Genomic DNA, 13,944 nt, shown 5'->3' with positions numbered 1-13,944 from the left:
CACTGTAACCTGCTTGTGACCCTACATTGGTTGCCAGGGAGGTGTGGAATCTTAAAGCTTAGACTGTGCCTTGTTAAGTGCATCTAAAGCTTATCTTGAAAGATCTGACAGATTTTTTTTTAATTGTCATTCTTTGACACTTTGAATTCATCTGTATTCTAGTATACAAGAAAAATCCCTCCACCCTCATTGTGTTCTTTAGCTTTAAACTTCCAAGATTTGGGACTAAATTCTGGAACTGAGATTTTTTTTTTCTTGGTTCCTTTATTATTTCCTTCATTTCCTTTTTCCTTCTTCATTTTTACTTTCCTCTTTTCTTTCCTCCTTGCATGAATTCATTTGAAATTACATGTAAAATATTTATATTTTATATAAAATGTAAAATATATTTTATAAATGTATAACTATATTATATATATATTTTACACCTACCACATTTCAGGTACTTTGCTTGCTAGCTGCAGGGTATGCACAGATGACTAGTTTCCTTGATCATCCTAAGCTTATAGTTTATTAGAGACATGATAGAGATAAACTAATTAGAATATGAGTGAATGTGCTGGGATAGAGCAAGGTACAGAGTGCTATGAGAGCATGGGAGAAAGAGTATATATCTCCTTTATCTTTCTGCCTTAACAGAAAACTGGAAAAAGAGTAGGAATGGCATCTCTCCTTAGGTGCAATGTAGTGTGATGTGACACTTCAGAAAAAAGTTCAGTGATTTTATTAACACAGATGGTCCCTGATTTAGGATGGTTCAACTTATGCTTTTGGGACATAACTCCATTGGGATGTAACTCCAAGTCAAGAAGCACCTTACAACTTGTGATGGGGTTATGGTTTCTACTGAATGCACAGCGCTTTCTCACCATCATAAAGTTGAAAAATTGTAAATTAAACCATCATCATTTGAGGACTGTCTGTTGTATTGCCAGCATTAAATACATTTTCATCTTACTATTTTTTCAACTTAATGGGTTTATCAGAATGTAACCTCATCATAAATGGAGGAGAATCTGTATATGAATAACTAGTTTGATACTAAAGAAGACCTTTTGATTTCATGGGTTTGATACTAAGTGCTATAGGGTTCACCCCTATCTGAATTGATCTTTGTCCAACTCCATCTTCTGCCCATACTGTTTCCAAGAAATGGCTTTTCTCGCCATCACTGAGAAAGAGCTTTTTAGTGTTATTTGATATAATATTCCTACTTTACAGTCATCTCATCAGAAATTCCCCATGATATGCCTAATCTAAATCTATTCCTCAAAACCTTAATCCTATTATTTCCCATTAATCAGCTGACAGTGATCATTAACGAATAATCACCATCCTCTACATTTAACAGATTTGAGACTTTATTGTGCATTATCATGTAGGATGTTATATAATCCCATTAGCTACCTTTTCATTCTTTTCTTGAAACTCTCCTCTAAGTGCTCCCCAATACCCCAAAACTTACTCCTATCTAAGAATTGAGGAGTAACATAGATTTAGCTGACATTTCTGAGGAGGTGCTGAGGAGAGACTTACACTGTATGCTTCCCAGTGAAACCACCTGAAATTCTGCTTAAGTCATTGATCTTCTCTGTAGTCGTCTTTTCTTCGTGGGTGGGCACCAAAGATCCCTCCTTTCTTTCCCCTCAGAACATTCAGCTTTTGTGTTTTCTTTTACCACACTTTACAGAGCAATTCCTACTCTGCCCCTAAACTTCCGGATTCCACTCACCTCCCTTAACAATAAAATGAAACACCCAGTAGTTAACAGGACCCATTCTCCTTAGAAGCCAGATTAGTAACCCACTACAATAATCAGAGAATGTCCTTTGAACTCCTTTTGTATTTGAAGAGATGATAGTGAGAATTTTACAAAACTGATGAAAGATATTAAGATTTTTAGTTGTTCCTCAGTGGGAAGATTGATCTGCAGTTATGTAGTTTACCATTACAGGAAGCAGAAGCATCTCCCCTACTATTCATAGTTGCTTAAAAAATCGAAGAGTTAATATGTAAGCATACCTACTTCACAATTATCTATATTGTTTTAAACCATGGAACATTTCCATAACCTCAAGAGAGTATGGCACTGACTATGTGAAGATCGAAGTTAGGTATTTCCTTAGTGATGGAAGAGGAGAGTGAACTTTGGAAGGAAATGTATCTTTCTTTTTACTGTAAATATATACCATGATAATGCTAATGGAGAGTTCGTATAAAATAAGAAAGTTGCAGATACCATATGAAATAAGCTTCCTTTGGTGTCAACTCTTTTCTTTTTGAGATGGAGTCTCACTCTGTTGCCTAGGCTCTAATGCAGTGGCTCCATCTTGGCTCACTGCAACCTTTGCCTCCCAGGTTCAAGCCATTCTCCTGCCTCAGCCTCCCAGGTAGCTGGGACTACAGGTGCACGTCACTACACCGGCTAATTCTTGTATTTTTGGTACAGATAAGGTTGTACCATGTTGGCCAGGTTGGTCTCAAATCCTGGCCTCAAGTGATCCACCCGCCTTGGCCTCCCAAAGTGCTGGCATTACAGGCATGAGCCACCATGCCTGGCCTGGTATCAACTCTTTACAAGACATTAACAAATCTGATTCTTTCACCATAAGTATTTTGTTATTGAAGTAGGTATAAACCTAAGAACTTAGATCAAACAAAATCATGCTTTTTTGGTTTTGTTTTGTCTTTTTTAAGACAGGGCCTCACTCTGTTGCCCAGGCTAGAGTGCAGTGGCACAATCTCAGCTCACTGCAACCTCTGCACCCCCCACTCCCCAGCTCAAGCAATCCTCCCACCCCAGTCTCCTGAGCAGCTGGGACGGCAGGAGGGCAATACCATGCTTGACTAATTGTTTAAGGTTATTGTAGAGATGGAATCACCCTATGTTGCCCAGCCTGGTCTCAAACTCCTGGGTTCAACCAATCCTCCCACCTTGGTCTCCCAAAGTAGATTATAGATAGGAGCTCATATCTGGGATTGTAGATATGAGCCACCACACCTAGCCTATTTCTTTTTTTCAATAAGAAGGATTTTCAATACCTAGCTGATCTCTACCCTCCTTTAACAGGAATCTGTGTTTTGTGGACAATTACAGGTAGGTTTTATTATTCATGATGTGTATATCCCTGGTACCTATAGAAATTGTTCAAGCGATTCTCCTGCCTCAGCCTCCCGAGTAGCTGGGACTACAGGCACCCGCCACCGTACCCAGCTAAGTTTTGTATTTTTAGTAGATATGGGGTTTCACTATATTGGCCAGGCTGGTCTCAAACTCCTGATCTTGTGATCCTCCCGCCTCAGCCTCCCAAACCTGTGCCATTTTTTAAGCCAAATAGTATTTTCATAGACTTGATAAGTTTCAAAAACTATTTGCCCCATTATCTAGCCCAATGAAATACTGAACATAAATATATTTTTTGAACAGTTGTGAAATTGGTATGAGATTTTATACTTGAATATATCTTAACAGGAAACAAGTTAGATATCTGTTAAGGCCAAACAAAGCTGTACTTTTATCCTTGGCATTTTGTGTATCAGATTGTTTTGTGGTGCTCATACTTCATTAAAGCTGTAAGTAGAAACTGCCAATTTCATAATTGGTCATGAATCTCTTGAAAGTTTTTGTAGTTGCATAGGCAGAAAAAACCTAGAGAGAAAATATTTATACATCTTTTAAGTCACATCATATTATTTATTTTTATTTTATTTTTATTTTTATTTTTTTGAGACAGAGTCTCGCTGTTGCCCAGGCTGGAGTGCAGTGGTGCAATCTCAGCTCACTGCAACCTCTGCCTCCTGGGTTCAAGCAATTCTCCTGCCTCAGCTTCCCAAGTAGCTGGGATTACAAGCATGCACCACCATGCCCAGCTAATTTTTATATTTTTAGTAGAGACAGGGTTTCACCATGTTGGCCCGGCTGGTCTCGAACACCTGACCTCAGGTGATCTGCCTGCCTCAGCCTCCCAAAGTGCTGGGATTACAGGCTTGAGCCACTGCGTCCAGCCTTAAATTACATTATATTATTTTATGTATTTACTCTTTTAGAGATGGAGTCTCGCTCTGGCACCTAGGCTGGAGTGCAGTGGCATGATCTTGGCTCACTACAACCTCTGCCTCCCGGGTTCAAGCAATTCTCCTGTCCTGGCCTCCTGAGTAGCTGGGACTACAGGCATGGGCCACTACCGCCGGCTAATTTTTGTATTTTTAGTAGAGATGGGGTTTCACCATTTTGGTCAGGCTGGTCTCAAATTCCTGACCTCAGATGATCCACCTGCCTCGGCCTCCCAAAGTGCTGGGATTACAGGCATGAGTCACTGCGCCTGGCCTATATCATATAATTTTATAAAGGAATGGTGGAAAATGAAATATTGTGCTCCAACTGAGGTGTGGCACAGAAAACTAGGGCAACACTTACTTTTAGAAATATCAAGTGTTACTCACTGTTTTAGAATTAATTACATAATTATCTACCAGAACACAAAGATCCCAGGGTACCTTAATGGAAACACTACATTTCCAAATAAAATAATAATAATTATCACCTACTGTATTCAGAGTGCTTTATTAGCTGTAATTTTTAACTCCCCACATCTCTGTGTGTAAATAAACATCACTAAGAAGATTAATCTTTTCTATAGTTTAGAAATAGTAAAACTAAGGCAGAGAAATTGATGTGAATGATAAATTAGGCTTTATGGTCTTGAATCATTTAAAGAGGCAGGTATTCAATAGGAACAATAGATGCTAACAAAGTACCAAAATCATTCTTGGAACTATTCATAAATTACTAGTTGATAATTAATTAAAAGTATTACCCTTCTTCCAAAATGAGTGACCGAATCAATTTAAATTTTGTGAACAATGTCACGGCAGCCTTGAGACTACTGGAAATTCCTAAGATGTGACAGAGCTTACTTTAGAATCACCATCCCAGGCACATGGTAGCCACACGAAGTTGTTATGTCATTAAAACCATTGGATTGGGAGACTGAAGAGATATAATACATTGAATGTCACAAGAGTTTGATTGGGGGATAGATGTAGGTTTATACACCACATCTTGCCAACAGAACAACGCTTTTTTTCAGTGGAACAGTAGCAGTTTGTTACTGTTTTCAGTGAAACACTTGCAGTCTGTTAAAATGGCCATGAAAGTGTTAGGTAGAAACGATGGGTCTCTAGGACACTTGATGCCCCTTTATACGACTGTAACCACTAAGGTGAAAACTGCCATTGGAGCAGACTGTTATAGAGCCAAGGAAAACTAAAGACATCCCTAAAACAGTGTAGCAAAAAGTCAAGGTGAAATGTGGTGGGTCAGGCACAAGTCATGAGCCTACAAAGTAGAGGGATGTTCTCTGATATAGTGTTCCAGAACTGCAGACTCATTAGAGAGAAAAAAAAAAATGTGTGATTAATGCCCATTTGGGAAGAATCTGAGGTAGAAGGAGGCTAGCCAACTAAACTTCATTTGGGGAGATAAGTAAGACAAATAGTGACCTTGCAAAGATCTGAAACAGCTCTGCTACAGGGCCATTTGAACAAAAGAATGAACACATTCTAGCCTGACTCTGCCTTGCTACTCTGAAATGGTTGGAAGTGGAGAGAGAAAAGTGCTTTGAGATTTCATCGTAGAAAGATCGTTGGTGAATGGACCAGACATTTAGGTTAGCTGTGCATTTCTTATGCTATTGAATTTATTTTCTATGGTGAGAATCTCTTTGTCTAATGGCACCCATAGCCTAAGATAATTGATGCACAATACACATGCAGGTTCTGAGTTCATTTGGATAGTATAGTGGGAAGGAATAAAATATTTATTCTCAGTACAATTTGCTTCCAAAGTTAGAATCATTCACTGTTGGATGATGATGGTGATTCATCTTCCTGATAGACAATTGGAAAAAAATTCCACACTATCTTACGTACCCCTCTAGTTGAGGGCTAGGGGTTTGTTGAGACCATAAAAACTATTTGCTCATTATTCACCTATTCTTGAGAATTGAACCGTTAGCTTCCATTTGAACTAAACTTCTGCTCAACTGATCAGAAGTTCTTTTTGACAGTAGTGCTGAAGGAATTACTGATTCTTATACCTAAGAATGAAAGAAACAAAAAGACATGCCATAAAAGGTTCGAACTTCACATTAGACACACTGTCAAACCATAAGATCTAATTCTAAAATCATCATTAACAGGAACATGGTTTAGAAAAACTTCTAAATTTATACTAAAATAAAAATAAATATTTAGACTTAGTTGTTGTATCTAATCTAAGATCAAACTTGTCATGCCACTCATCTGAGTTGTGAACTGGTGAAAGTGCACTTAAAATATATGTGAAAGCTCTGTTTTTGCATTTCTAAGGGTGGAGAGAAGGCATAGCATTTTATAAATAGTGTGAGATTGAGAAGAACTTTGTAACTTTAATGTTTAATTGTTACTTATATTTATTAGATAAGTGCATTAAAAGACTATATAAATATATAAATATAAATGTAAATATATATTATATATAATATAATTACATATTTTATATATTATATATATTATATATTATATAATATATATATATATATGTGTGTGTGTATATATATATATATATATATATATATATAAAGCTGGGCAATTCTAAGGAAAATTCAAACCAAAAAAGTTGTGGCCAGTTAAATTATCTTTCCGATGAGCTGAAAAAAACAAATGCTCTTCCTTTGCCTCCCTAACACCCTCTAGATCTTCCTTTATGGACAGCATGCCATTCTTCTCTTCTGCCTTTCCTGACTATTGTAATTTAGGTACCCTCCTTTTCCAGCTGCATGGTGAATGGGTTCTTGCTTTTTCCTTCCACCTCCCAATTTTTTTTCCTCTCTGAATACATTCCACAGATGACCATCTTCCAAAATAACAGCATCAATTAATTTTTTAACTTAAAAAAAATCTTCTTTAGCCCTGACTCTGCCCTCTCCATTGCTGTGTAGTGTGTGTGGAAAAGGCTGTGCAGGGACTGATAAGCCCCCATTTGTGAAGGTGCTTCAGTAGGAAGCAAGACCTTTGAGGTACTCACAAATGGGGCTGTTTATTCAGCCAGCCCAGGCTCCTGGTGAGTCAATGAGTTGACCCACACATCTCACAGGGCTCTAATAACTGAGCCACAAGGCAGCCGCTGAGCAATGGGAAGCAGCCTTTCTTCTGTGCTCGAGACTGGAAATCAGTCTTTGTTTCTGATTTTGAATAGATAACAGTTTGTTCCTTGACGTTTTATCTCAGTTAACTATTAAGGTTTCTCACCACACTTCTGTCCTGTTTTGCAGAATCTGATGACCTCCGAGGGGACCCTGCACTCAGCCATCAAAGTGCTCCTGCCCCCCTGGATGCTCATAATTCAATGGTAGATGCAGGTGGAGTTGAGAACATCACCCAGCTTCCCCAGGAGCTTCCTCAGATGATGGCTGCAGGTAAGTGCCAGTGGCCAGCACAGGACACAAACAAGGCTTTTTTGAGTTCTTAGCGGAAAAGCTTGCCCCACCTTGAAAAATATGCATTGAACCAGGAGCCTGGGCCCATAAAGAAATCAGTCTGTAGAACTAGTGAAAATGAAAGAGCACTAAGTCAAATTTGACACATTCTTCTGTTTTGTTTTGGGTTTTCTTAAGCTTTGTGCTACTTGTTTTTAAATTTGATTTATTTATTTAGAAATCCTTCAGAAAAGTCACTTTAGGTAGACACCTGTGTTTTCTTAATATAATAATGTAAAAGTTTGTAAAGGAAGGAATAGATTACGAGGTAACACTTAATAAATTCAGTCAGGACCAGTTCTACCGCTTGACAACTATTTTCTTGTTAGATAGAAGCCCTGCCTATTCAAGAATTACACCTAGAAACAGTAAGCCAATTAACTTGTTTTACCAAGAGAGTATTACTGCTTTGCCTCTCAGCCTTGTGACTTAACTAATGTTGTTTCACTGGGAGAAGGAAACAATTCTTCAATTTTTTTTCCAGGGGTACCTCCTTAATAGCATGCTGTGTATAATATAAACTATATGTCATTAAGTTTTCTCCCAGAAAGTATTTGGAAGCACTTTGTGTTTATGTCTAGAGAAAACATTGCCTTAGATTATAGTTCTTTATTTTTTTTGTAGTTTGGGAATGTGCCAAATGAAGCCTCCCATCTCTAGAAATGTGATTTTCTTTAAAACAAACACCCTTGCCTATGGACTCTAAATCATGATTTGTTTTCCCCACAGCAGCTGATGGTTTGGGGAGTATAGCGATAGACACGACCCAGCTCAACATGTCCGTGACAGATCCCACAGCCTGGGCCACAGCCATGAATAACCTGGGCATGGTTCCCGTGGGGTTGCCTGGACAGCAGCTCGTGTCTGGTAAGCTTTCTCCTGGTTTCAGAGATGCTTGCAGCAGTGCCGAAGGGTATAGGTGACAGGTGCCTGGTAATCTCTCCGTACCGCGAGTGTTGGACACGGTCTTTTATTTATGACTGGGGCATGTTTGGCAAGTTGTACTTGAGATTCTTTTCCTCATCACCTTCCTCTTCTGCCTAATAGCTGTTCTCAGAAAAAGCCACATTAACTGTTACTGCTATACACAGTCTTGCAACATCAATTGCATTTTTTAAAATTGGTAAATAGAATGGCTACTATTTGCTTTCCAATTTGCAAAACTCATTCACCTACGTTATCCCATTTGATTGCACTGTCTTCCCTTTATGATAGGTAGATATTTCTTTGTGTTATTGCTCTTGTTAACGTTTCCGTTTTACAAATAGAGAAACAGAAGAGCAGAGTTTCGGTGACTTTTTCCAGCATTGAAGTGGCAGAGCTATAAACTCAGCTCAGCTGACACTAAATCCCCTGATTTCTTTCCACCACTTGGTGGAATCCTAATACAATGCATGCATTCAGTAGAGAAAATGTTTAGAAATATCACAAAGTCAAAAGTCATCTAAAAGATTTAATCATTGAATTTAACAGGTGTTTGCTGAGGATTTTACATGTGTCCTGTAAAAAGTGCTTTGAGAAATAGAATAAATATATATGTATATAAGTGTCTTTGAAGAGCCTTTCTCTCTAAATTGAAAAAACAAAACAAAACAAAACACCAACACCTGAAAAACAATGATAAAAACGATGTGTAGAGTCAGATGTGTTAAGTAGTGGTGCAGACTGGTGATGTAATAATCAGATCGGTCACTGGGGCTTTGAGGAAAGATGTTATCAGGAAGGTGGGGCTTGAGCTAAGTCTGGAGAGATGAGTAGGATTTGTATATTCACTCACTCATTCATTCATTCAATAAATATTCATTGAGCCGCTGTCTGGTGCAAGGGCTCCCACAGTAAACAAGACAAGTATGGTCTGCCCTCTCAGAATTTATAGTGGAGAGGTGACAACCAGGTATTACGCAGTAGTCATTGTTACAGTGGCAGAAGAAAAATTCACTTTTTGGCCATCAAGGTAGGTGAGGGTAGATGGTGTTCATTAAATGGAAACCAATCGCTTTTGGAATGTTGCTAAGTTCTACTCCCACATACCTGTGCACTTTATGCTGAGTTGACCCAGCCTTTGTTTTTTGTTGTGTTTCTTTTTGGCCAATCGTGGCCATAAATGAAAAATTCCAAATTAATTATAGTTATGTGTGTGTGTGTGTGTGTGTGTGTGTACATGTATGTATGTGTATATGTGTATACACATATATAATATATATGGTTTCTTTTTTAATATAACAAGAAAGAATATGAAAATGGATAAGAGACCAGGGAAAGTAGGAGACAAAGGAAATACAAAGGCTGAGTTTTAAAACATTATATTTAGGATATTTATTAAGTTCTTCAAAATGCTATCAAATTCATACAATTGAAGATTAGTCTGCTCTAGGGAGGTAGGTGTACATAAATGACATTTTCTATGGCTTGAACATGTGTTTATCCCAGGCCCCTTTTCCCTAAAGCTTACCTAGACAGATACTTTCTTCTAATAACTTGAAAGTAAAGGTTTCTATTTTTCCACCCACGTTTCCCCAGCTGCCTAATTGAAATATTCAGAGAGCAGAAGTTACTTACTTTTGTCTCACCTCCTACTTCTCTCAGAAAATGTTGTATGACTTCTAGAGTAAGCCAAAACCTTCATAATTCATTATTTTTTTCTTGTGATTTTGAGTCTTCTGACATTTTAACCGTGACCAATTTATGATTTTCCCAGCAACTTGCCATGAAAAGAATTACAGCCCTACTCGTTATAGAAGATTTACCGTATCTGCCCCGAATTACTTTTTCTATCTCCTGTGTTAGCCAAATTGCTTAAACTGTTTTTGAGCCTTTCAGGGTCTTTCTGGGCTTCCCTTCATCATTTACACAGCCTGATAACTTAACTGCACTTTGCTTTGTTGTCAGGGCCACCAGCCAACTACATTCCTTGATACAATCTCAGGGTCAGGTTCTGTTGTGTTTGGTTAGTGTTTATTTATTTTATTCCAGTCTTTTTTCTGTGTATTTCAATCATACTGAATATAACATTTTCTGTTATGCATTTTTAACATCTTATTCTGAACTATTTTTCCATTGTATTCTTTTATATTAAAAATTTAAAAATAATTTATCAAATCTCCAGATTACTTAACCATTCTACTATTTACATTTAGGCTGTTTCCATTTTTTCACTGTTACTAGCCAAGTTTCTTTAAAGAACTTACTCTCCCTGAGCATGCAAAAACATCTTACCTTTTCTATAAAATGGTGATCATATCTACTTCATGGAACTGCTGTGAGATTTAAATGGGATAATTTATATAACCTCCATATGGTAAGCATACATTACATATTCTTCTTACTCCTGTGTTCTTATTTCTTCCTTTCTCCTTTCTGCCTTTTTTAAAGCAAATAATATTTTGCTTTAAAACATTGCAGTGGACATTTTTATGCATGGGGCTTTTTAGCTGTTAGAATTATTTCCATCGGATAGACTCCTACATGTGGAACTAGTAGGTCAAAAGAAATGAGGATTTTCAAGTTTCTTGTTAAGTACTGGTCAATTAATTCCCAAACTATATATATGGACTTAATATTTACTAATTTGATATGCAAAAATGGCATCCTATTATTTTATCTTAAATTATTCTATAACTACCCTTGTTTATTTCCTTATTGTCTTTCATTTTCTATTCATATTTTCTCTTTTGTAAATAATTATTCTCACACTGTATCCATTTATCAAATAGGGTTCCTGGTAATTTTTTTGTTGTTGTTTATACTTGGGCATTTGTTAAACCTTTTAATCCTTGGACTTCATATTTCCTTAAAATATTTATCTAGTCCATGTTTTGCCTCCTAATGTTGGTTCTTTTTTATGGTTTTTATATTTAATTTTTCATTTTGAGTTCTTTATTCCATTTCTAAATGCAGAAAGGTTTGCCCACTCTGGAAGTTGTTATATTCCCTATTTTCCATGCCCCCAGTGACTTAATTCTGCCTTTTATTGGAAATTAAATTCTTATGCATATTTTTGTCTATTTCTGAAGTATCTATTCTTTACTACTGATTTATCTATTTTTATTCCAAGACCACATTGTTTCAGTTCTTCTGGTTCTATGGTATGTTTACATGACATATCTGATGCCCTTTTTACTGTAGCTGGTGTGCAGCACTATTGTTTCTTTTCCACGTAGCCATAGAGCCACAGATGCCACTGCTTGCTCAGGTGTCATGCTGGCCACCTCTGGAGTTCTTCCCTGTGAATGCAGAACGTTAGAGGCAGCCTTTAATGTTTCATAAGGGACTTAAAGATTATTTAGTGTAACCTTCCTTCCAAGAAATCCTCTTTAAAACATTTCTGACAGGATTATGGAGAGGCTGGATTTTATGAGTACTTGGCTTTCTCCCAAAGTTTCTGATATTTCTAAACACTCTTCCCGTATTTGTTGAAATTAAACTGACACTAAATCCCTTTCCTCACTGCTTCTTCAATTTATTGAGAGATTAAAATTATCAGCAAAGCAAGGCATAAAATTTTTATATCCTCTGATTTTATCAAAAGAATTTCCCAGGAAATCAAATCCATCATGACTGTGGTAGCACACCTTTCAGATGTGCTGTCGTGCACTTCCACAGCGACGCCTCTTCCACTTCTCTCCCCTTTCATCATCACCAAATGTTCCCCACACTGTGATTCTGCTCCTACCTTTATGAACTTCTCTGTTTACCTTCTTCACAGGAAGTGCTACTTGAAATCATTACATTGAATTTGTTCCTTTTATCCCAAATATACCATTATACTGTTATACCCCAATCCTAAACCCCATACTCCAAAGTCCCAGCTATTCTGTGAGATGATACTTACCTCCATTATTGTTTCTTGTTTGTTTTATTCCCCATACTTCGTTTTGGTTTTGTGAAGTTTTTTGTTGCCTTTGATTTGTTTTTGTTGTCAACACTTTGTGCATTGGTGTAGATGTAGGTTTTTTTAACTGGTCTGTTGGAACATTCATGTTTCACTGTTGTTGTAAGGTAGAGTGGAGATCACATAAGTATTATACTTAGGTGGCCTAACAATGGCGGCAAACTGTGGGTTAAACACAGATAAATTGCTTTCTTTGTAGGTTTTCCCAAGGCCTTTACCATGCTAATGTGCAATAAGTAGTTCTCAAAGAGTGGGATCTACTATGTAGAATTCCTAACTTAATTTAGCCGTTAAAAAATGCCTGCATTAGGACAAATACCTAATGCATGTGGGGCTTAAAACCTAGATGATGGGTTGATAGGTACAGCAAACCACCATGGCACATGTATACCTATGTAACAAACCTGCACATTCTGTATATGTATCCCAGAACTTAAAGTAAAATTTAAAAATTAATTAAAAAACAAACCTGTGAGCCTCTCATGAGACGCTAGAATATTCACTGTGGAGATCCTTCTCCACTACCATCCATCCTTCTATGCCTCATATGATATCCTCTGCATGATCTAGTTTACAATTTTGTTTGTTTATGTTTGTGCTGAACAGTGTCACTCCCTAATCTCAAATTTCAAACTAACTCTCTTGTGGTCAGGTGTTGCCTGAAACCTTCTTCTCAGTTTTCTGTGGCACATGTTGTCCCTTTTCAGAAGGCCCCACCTCTGGTGTCACAAGTTGAAATCTAGAACGTCAAATCCTGAGCTTTGGCACCTCGTGTGACCAGCTGCTCTCTTCCTGTATAACCTAATTTCTTTTCCAAAGTTATAATCATCAACTGGAAGGAGAGCTGAAAAGCAGGAGCTGAGTACCCAGGTTTTAAGTTTCTTGCCCAGGCCTGCATGGGAACTAGTAGTGCTTTCTGGATATTCTCTGGCCATGAGATAATACCTTGCTTTTCTATAAACTTTTTGAAATCTCCTTTCCTATTGTCAACAATATTTCTTTAGCCGTTATTGACTCTGGGGTGATACACATCTTTTACTCCAAGCTTCTTAGCATGCCATTTGTGGTATTTTAAACACATGTTCCAAAAAGACATCATACTTGGCTGGGTGCGGTAGCTCACGCCTGTAATCCCAGCACTTTGGGAGGCTGAGGTGGGCAGATCAAGAAGTCAGGAGATCGAGACCATCCTGGCTAACACAGTGAAACCCCATCTCTGCTAAAAATACAAAAAAATTAGCCGGGTGTGGTGGCAGGCACCTGTAGTCCCAGCTACTCAGGAGGCTGAGGCAGGAGAATGGCGTGAACTCAGGATGCAGAGCTTGCAGTGAGCTGAGATGGCACCACTGCACTCCAGCCTGGGTGACAGAGTGAGACTCTGTCTCAAAAAAATAAAGAAAAAAAGACAACATACTTGCCAATTAACTACATAGAGCCACATCCTTTATCAGTGACTAATTTGGAGCCAACAAAAGACTTCTTCACACTTGTAAGGCTCTGTCAGCACCCTTAAGTGTTCCTTGGCTCGTACCTTGC

General features: G+C 37.8%; 1 protein-coding gene across 1 annotated transcript in view; it reads left to right on the top strand.

Annotated features, from left to right (window-relative positions):
- Positions 1–13,944, top strand: part of ENOX1 (ecto-NOX disulfide-thiol exchanger 1) — a 446,686-nt gene that overhangs the window by 240,229 nt on the left and 192,513 nt on the right. Inside the window, exons 3-4 of the mRNA XM_058437834.1 lie at positions 7,314–7,457; positions 8,247–8,384. Coding sequence (XP_058293817.1) covers positions 7,388–7,457; positions 8,247–8,384 — 208 coding nt within the window. The 5' untranslated portion in view covers positions 7,314–7,387. The remainder of the gene's footprint in view (positions 1–7,313; positions 7,458–8,246; positions 8,385–13,944) is intronic.

Source organism: Hylobates moloch, unplaced genomic scaffold (assembly GCF_009828535.3).
Source record: "Hylobates moloch isolate HMO894 unplaced genomic scaffold, HMol_V3 SCAFFOLD_4, whole genome shotgun sequence".
NCBI classification, from domain to species: Eukaryota; Metazoa; Chordata; class Mammalia; order Primates; family Hylobatidae; genus Hylobates; species Hylobates moloch.
The sequence above is the reverse complement of the archived record's forward strand: the minus strand, read 5'-3'. Positions and strand labels throughout refer to the sequence as shown.